General features: G+C 37.0%; 2 protein-coding genes across 2 annotated transcripts in view; one reads left to right on the forward strand and one right to left on the reverse strand.

Annotated features, from left to right (window-relative positions):
• The first annotated feature begins 277 nt into the window (after positions 1-277).
• LOC144452783 (medium-chain acyl-CoA ligase ACSF2, mitochondrial-like) lies at positions 278-2113 on the forward strand. Its single transcript, XM_078143936.1, has one exon. It carries the CDS (start codon positions 278-280, stop codon positions 1967-1969), a length of 1692 nt encoding a protein of 563 aa, XP_078000062.1. The 3' UTR covers positions 1970-2113.
• Positions 2114-6760: 4647 nt separating this feature from the next.
• The window catches only part of LOC144452962 (E3 ubiquitin-protein ligase TRIM45-like), a 2599-nt gene continuing 1086 nt past the window's right edge, over positions 6761-8273 (reverse strand). Inside the window, exon 1 of the mRNA XM_078144198.1 lies at positions 6761-8273. This exon is cut by the window's right edge and continues 1086 nt beyond it. Within this exon, the coding sequence (XP_078000324.1) occupies positions 7135-8273 (1139 nt within the window). The 3' untranslated portion in view covers positions 6761-7134.

The following is an 8273-nucleotide window of genomic DNA, read 5'->3' on the forward strand; positions in this document are numbered from 1 at the left end:
TACCGAATTGTGTGTTAATGAGTATATGTTTCATGTCAAGATAGTGAACAAGTTGCTTGTTAATGATAGATTCAAAGATTTTACTGAAAATTGGAAGAATTGAAATAGGTCTGTAGTTATTGATTTCTTCAGCGTTGCCTTTCTTATATAGATTGGGTATTATTCCACTGGAGATGAGAAACAACAACAACAAATAGGTCACCCTAAAGTGTGTAAAAATAGAAATCGCGTGAGTACACAGACGGTCACGACCTTCCCCAATCTTCAAACAGAGAAAATGGCGTACATCAAGAGGCGATTGACCAAGAGCTACTGTCACACACCGGGTAAGGCTCCTTTTTGTGGACGTACTTTTGGTCAAGTATTTGATGAGCACACGACTTTGTATCCTGACCATGAAGCACTCGTATTTTGCGAGGATAACACGAGGATATCTTATAGTAAGTTGATGAGAGACGTGTTAGCACTGTCTGGTGGTTTGAAAAAGCTGTCGCTACAACATGGAGATCGCATTGGTTTGTGGTTTGATGAGAATTATGAATACATAATCAGTAATATGGCCGCGATTCGAGTTGGTATCATTCCTGCCTTCATTCCATTGAACGTCACCAGAGAACAGTTCTGCTATGTCGTAAACAAAATCGAATGCAGCGCTCTGATTGTTGGTCCGGATCAGTACAATTCACTGCTGGAGATGTGCCCCGAAATGAAAAATAACAAGTCAATAAGCTTTCATTTAGATAAGTTTCCTTCTCTTCGCCATCTACTCATCTCTTCTCCTACCAAAGCGGAATCATTGGCAACTGATTTAAAATCGCTGCTGATAGAAGGTGGAGGGAGTTCGATGTCTTCTGACGGCATAGACCCAGATGATGTTTGCTACATTGCCTTTACCTCTGGTAGTACAGGCTTCCCAAAGGCCGTTGCCGTATCTCATCGAGCAATTATCGAAGGATCGAAGGCCTTTGCCGACTCAGTAATTTATACAACGGGCTACAAAAGAGAACAACACATAAAGATGGTCATTACAGATCCTTTTACGACTCCTGCAACACCTTTGCGGGAAGTACTCATGGCGCTCTGTAAATTGACGCTCATAATACCGAAGAATAAGGAGGTGTCAACCATTCTCAGTACCATTCAGCAAGAAAGGGTTACGACGACGATCTTCTGGCCAGTTAAGTTGTTTGAAGTTATGCAAATACATAACATTCACTGTTATGACCTGTCATCTTTGGATACATACGCTGCACTTGGAGGTGTTATTTCATTAGAAGTGTTTCAAAATGTGTCAGCAAAACTTCCGTCTTTAATAGTTGTTGGCTATAATTCCTGTGAGTGCCTATCTATTACCTACTGGTCCTTTGATAAAGCTAAAGAATCCAAAATATCTTATGTTGGTCACCCGACAGATAATGCTGAAGTGAAAATTGTCAAACACGGCAAGATTGTAGACATCAATACCCCAGGGGAAGTGTGCGTTAGGAGCCCTTGTCTATTCACCTGCTATTGGGGTGACGAGGAGAAAACCAAAGAAGTAAAATCTCCATCAGGATGGTACCACACCGGAGATATCGGCAGAATGGATGAAACTGGATGTCTGGAGATTCTTGGACGAACGGATGACATGATTCTGAAAAGTGCCGCTAATATCTATCCAGCTGAAATTGAACGTCAACTTGTGGCCTACCCAGGTTTGAAGTATGTACAGGTTGTTCCAGTTCCAGACAAGAAATATGGCAACGAGTTATGCCTTTGTTTGTGTCAGGATAAGTCTGTAAAAAGTGAAAGTGAAGATGAATTACAGACAAATGTACTAGAATACCTGAGAGGCCGAGTACATGATTTCTATATGCCTAAATATGTACTCATTTTTGATTCGTTCCCACTCACACGGTCTGGAAAAATCCAAAGAAATGAATTGGCCAAAGCAGCTTCCAAGAGGCTAGATATCAGCACAAACTGCTAAGTAGTAATAGTCTGCTTTGATCGTGAATATTAATATGACGTCATGAATTTATGTTCACAGATTTTACGCCGAAGTAAGGACCCTTGAGTTCAAACATGGTAGGTTTTTACACACCGCCAAATGCCTAGTCCCGGCAAAGAAATAGCATGAAATAACATACTTATTGACTCCAAATAACATACTTATTGACTCCAAATACTAGACAATTTGTACTTTATTACATTTAACAGTGGATTACATTGGAGGACAGATTACGTGATGATGTTTATTATTCAGACTCCTGTTCCTGATTGAGAGAATTGAGTGTTGAGTAAACAGGGTCGTTTACAAATTTGTAATAGTGTTATTCAGATTGGTAATTTGCAACGTACGTATGTGTGTGTGTGTGTGTGTGTATGTATGTATGTATCTCAATAATCTTGGTTTAGCCAGACTTTCATAAACTTTAGGCTTCTGGTACACCAACCCCTTGTTGTTCATTTACTGATGCCCGTCTCTTAGCGACGGCTGTCATCGCGTACGTCTTCTGTCTCCCTCGCCCCTCTTTTCAATTTGTCACATGTCTGACATTCAGTTCTGTATCCACAATTAACACATTTCTCATTTCGTCTTTAAGACGTCTTTCTGTATTTCCTAGTAGTTTTTCCTTTTCCTGAAGTCTTATCTCTTTTATCCAAGATCTCTTTCTCTCTAAGAAGTTCGTGTTTGGTTGTTTTTATCTGTTGATGACTCGTCAAGTACGTACTTGATATATTCTCTTTTCTCAAGATCTTGAGTTTCTCTTCTACTTCGTCTTGTTATTAGAATCTTCCATCCAGTTCTGTTCACGTTCTGTCTTCCATTTGTTCCAATCCGTTATTGATTGTCATTCTTTTAAGTCAGGATATGGCATAACGTTAACACACACGTTACCCTACCGTATTGATACACGATCGAAACAAAGTCGTCAGCAGTAACCGTTGTCTATTAGTGTTACTCGCTGAGAGAGAGAGAGAGAGAGAGAGAGAGAGAGAGAGAGAGAGGGGGGGGAAGGGGAGACAGACAGACATGTGCAGACAGACATGTACAGACAGACAAACAAACAGTGAGACAGATATGAAGACGTTTACTTTCGCTTCTCAAGGTAATACGTGTAATAGTTTTATTGTTCTTGTGATCACTGACAATAATGTATATGAAAATAAACAATGCGATGTTGTGCAAAGCTTTCGAAACATATGACGAAAACTCTAATATAACTTTATATTCCCCCAAAAGTCAAAGAACAGTTGTATTTGACGAGTGTATGAATCTTTCGTCTACTTCACTGTTTAACCAATAACTAACTAAATGTGTTGTTTTTAATGATATTACTTATTATTTGTACCAAAGAAAATACATAGCACAAACAACGCACCTCAACTTTGGAGAATAAAATTAGTGAATTCAGTATTGAAAAAGACACAGCTTTGGATATCTTATTTGACAAGAGTTTTCTATCTTACCTTTATATGTTGTCAACATTGACAAAGAAGGTCATCTTGAGGAAATCATTTTTAAGGTAAAATCAGTGGATATACTCGACATATACCGGTACGTTTGCTATCACTTCATAAACTGTCAACATTTCAACGTTCTATTTACATTGGCAACTTTCGTTGTGCATGGTAACTATATTCGAATATTTGAAAGTCTCGCAAAATATCGTCAGTTTACGTGAGTTTACATTCGAAAACATCTCCGGAACTTTCTCTGTGGACTCACTCTTCTGGTAAAGTACCAGTTTTACAAACTTTCAATGACAATTAATTCGATGAATTGTGTGGCCACGGATTTTGTTATTAAATCATTGCAATGTTTTACATTATCAACAGAATGTGTGATTTTGATGGAAACACGTTGTTACAAGAATTTTGAGATGACTTTGATTGAAGACGCCCTCAACGACAACAGTAAGACACTATGTATAGTCAAAAGTCATATAAATTAAACAGAAGGAGGAGGAGGAGGTAACACAAACTAAGAGAACATTACATTCTAGGGAAGCAGAAATGAATAGCAGACACATTTGTTTGGACCCGAGAGAGAGATTTATATAATGAACGAAGCTGAGATCATGGCTGACAAAATATTGACACATATCAAATATAAAGAGAGGACACTGTAAGGAAAAGATCCCTGCTAGTTATCGAGAGAGAGAGAGAGAGAGAGAGAGAGAGAGAGAGAGAGAGAGAGAGAGAGAGAGAGAGAGAGAGAGAGAGAGAGAGAGAGAGAGAGAGAGAGGGAGAGAGAGAGGGGGGGGGAGGAAGGAAGGGGGGAGGTTGAAGATCTAGTAAAAATTATAGCTAGCATGGAAGCTTCAGTGAATGATAAACTATCTCATTTGGACCATCGGGAGCAGACAATAGATGTAAAAGAAGGCGCCATATCGAAATGGAAATGATTATATGATGGAAGACGTTATTAGGAAGTAGCTAGCAATAAGACTTAGGGAAGAGTTTAGAAAACTGACATCTGCACAAGATTAAAGATTTAACATAAACCTAAACACTGTCTTAAAGTTCTTCTCATAACTGAGAGAGAATTAACTGGATTGAAAACAAACATCCTAGATGCACTGGCAGAACTTGGAAACCCTATCAGCCTCCCGAACGCATTGTTGTGACAGACAGTTATATTTTAGTACTGAAGTCACACCATAAATGTTTTCCATTGCAAAAAGCTGTAAGGAGACACAGTTTCACATGGACAGTACATGCAGAAAACTTTCTCAATAAAAAGCTCTACCACAAAGTGCTCTACGCTGTTTCAAAATATCCTGATTGTCTTTCAGGTCATCAGTAAAAACATTTCTCAAGTAATTAAAACTTGATACGAATTCGAGAAAATTCCCACAAAGGTTGATTGGGGGAATGACAGAGTTTTGTGGATGACTTAAAGTATACACATTTAGATGTTCTAGCCTAATTAATGATATCATGCAGCTATGGTCATCAGCATAATGATCACCAAGATGAATAAGGGAGCCGTCATTATTTATGAAATGGGGGGGGGGTGGAGGAATAGAAAACTCCCACTCAAAAACTGGGAAGTGAAGGGTGGTTACTAAAAAAACTGGGGAGTGAAAGGGGGAGGGGGCTACTCAAAATTTTTGCTAACACTGAACACACCTATATATACACGATTATGCAGGTTATTTATTAATACATTGATTTTCCTGTTAGAATTTTTCAGTGCATATTGCATATACATAACCCCTGTGAAAATGCATACACATTTGACATACATGTATACATTTAGTTTCTGAAGCCAGTGCAGTAGACCATAACAATATGTAACACAAATTGATCAAGCCGTTACTAGTACATTGAGTTCTGTTACATGAAACAATTAAATCATTAATTGATAAAGTAGTAAGGAATAACCTGGTTAAAGAAATAAACAGCTGAAGCCACACAGGAGGGCAAAGTCTGACCAAATAGGATCAACTCATCTAGAATATCACGGTGTAGATTATATGTCAGTCAGTGAAAGCATATCAGATACTGCGATGATATGGTGACTTTATGAACTGAAAATCCCTGACAGGTTTCATTGCACAGATATTTATGACTGTAAATACATATTTATATCAAATACATGTTGAAAACAAAGAATATGGTAATATATAGCTAACTTTTCATTGAACAGATACTAGTACTTGGCGTTCTGTTACATGAAAAGAATATACATTAAGTATACTATATAATTTTTCCTAATTTTAAATGGTATGGCATGCAACTATGCTTTGAGAATTTTTCTCAGTGTTAGTATTCTGAATTAAAATTTCAATTATGGCCAGTAGAGAAGATATATTATGACGTCATTTTTTAATACTAGAAATGTAAACACTTTCTTAAAGTAAGATTTGGGACTTTGCCCTTACGGAAGGCATTCAGTTTAAATCTGGTCTCTGTATTGGCCTTAGATGCAGCGGAAAAAGCGTCTTAGGTGACTACACGGCCGAATAAACAAACTATATATAAAGAATCGTCGGATGTTTTTAATTAATTTTTTAATTAATTTTTTTAATTAAAGATTTATTAAAATTTTAATAAAATTTTAATAAAACATTGACCATAGACTGCATTTCATTCTTCAAAGATTTAGAGTTCATCACCCAGGAAAGAAAAATGTTTTTCCTTACTGACAGAGTTCTGCTCACTGGCATGTAAGAATGAACTAGTTCAATACAAACTATCAGTTTTTCTTTATAAACGGGACCAGTTTTGTTCAGCAAACATAGATATACTGTAAATGTTCTCCCCTGTCTTTTTTTTATTATTAGAACAATGATTTTCACTTCTTATTTTCTCTCTATTGTGATATGATTTTTTGTAAGATGAGCTGAGGCCTAAGCATTTGAAATAAATCAACAATACATGAATTAATAAAATCTGTTTTGGAATCCACTTCTTTACTTCATCCTCTGACTCAATGTTCACTTCTCAAGTTCTCATTCCGTGATTCACTGACGCCTATGCACTGTAGTTGGACTGATTCTAGTTTTATCAAGGAACTCAAAAATCACAATCAGTGATTCAGTTCCACAGATTTATTATTGTCAGTACACCATTGTTACTTTACTAACTAAATAAACTCTACTAAGATAATACGTTTTAGACAAGTAATACAAAATAACAAGTAATCCAATATACTAAAGGATTTGGAAAATGTACTCGAAATACCATGTCTAGATAGATATCACGTTTTAGTTATGCATTTTAAGTTTTCTATATTTTGATTCTATATATTAATAAAAATTTGTAATTTCTATAAACTGTTACATACATGTAGGGGATGTTAGAATTACTGTTTATGATATTGGTGTAACGCATAAATTGTTACATATTTATTTTGTAAGATTGAAAGAATTACTCTCATAATTTATATACCGAGGTATAGAGTATTTCATCAAAAATGGAATCATTGTTTTTCCTCAACCATGTCTGTGTATTTACATTGACACGTGATAATTGTTTAACATAAAAACTGTCATTCTATTTCAAAGTAGCAAAGTGTACATATTTCAGTTCAAATTTAGTCATTCACTCTCTTCCTGAAGGCGCGTAGTGATTTAACACGTGACTCTACTACGACGACGCGTAGAAAGTTGAATTCTCCGGCCGTCAGTTGTGATTTGTCACTTACTGTGCAAACATCTGTACACAGTTGTTACCATAGTTAACTACAACAACATTTCCCAATGGTTTGTCATCAGTAACATATACACCACGTGGACTACTGCATGGATTATCATCACTGTCAATACGACTGATAAATTCACCATCTGAAGTAAACTTCAGCACTCTGTTGTTGGTGCAATCACAGACATACACATTACTAGCACTGTCAATGGCCAATCCTGTCGGGTTATTCATCTGTCCATCACCTGAACCTTGACTTCCAAATGAATACAGATACTGACCCTCAGAGTTGAACACTTGGATTCGATGATTATGGTGTTCTGACACAAACACTTTACCATCATAGTCAACCTTGATGTCATAGGGATAATAAAGCTGACCTTGACCTTGACCTTGAGTGCCGAAAGTCTTGTAGAGGTTTCCATCTTGGTTGTATATATGTATACAATGACCATTGAAATCTACGACGTAAACCATTCCATTCAGAGGACTAATGGCGATTCCATACGGGCATTTCATCGTACCCTTCCCAAAACTTCTCATCACGTGACCATTTTCATCATGGACGATAACCTGATTACTTCCAATATCAGTGGTAAATATATCACCATTATCTGCCTGTACTGAATAGACTGGTGTAACAGTGGATGAGATGTTACTGAACTTTATTATAGTGTTTGGTTGGCCTTTTGATGTGAATGTTTGTAATCTATGATTACCACGGTCACATACTTGCAAATGTCCACCTCTTGTTGAACGAATGCCATAGGGATAGTTCAGCTCCCCTAATCCACTCCCAGATTTACCAGTCTGCCAAATTAATCCTTTCTGTGGAATAACATCAATACAAGCTGGTGACCCGTTTACAGCTTTCTTACATACAGAGACTGACAATTCATGTTTTCCACAGATATTTCCACGTGTGTTTAGTGTCCATGTGTTATCGTTATTCTTCGTCATTTCTACATCATCTATGCTGTCATCAGGTTTCTTTAAAACAGCCTCAATCTTGATTGCTCTGTTCGTCTTTTGTGGAGTGTCAGTTGCCACGGTTACTTTTATATCTTCACCTACTCTAACAAACTCTGGAACGGTGGTTAGCTTGTAGCTGACATCATGTTTCTGTATTTCACCAACAC

This window comes from Glandiceps talaboti, chromosome 23 (assembly GCF_964340395.1).
Source record: "Glandiceps talaboti chromosome 23, keGlaTala1.1, whole genome shotgun sequence".
Taxonomy (NCBI): domain Eukaryota; kingdom Metazoa; phylum Hemichordata; class Enteropneusta; family Spengelidae; genus Glandiceps; species Glandiceps talaboti.

Excerpts from the sequence above, each read along its gene's own strand:
- LOC144452783 (XM_078143936.1), top strand. The coding sequence starts at position 278 with ATGGCGTACATCAAGAGGCGATTGACCAAGAGCTACTGTCACACACCG.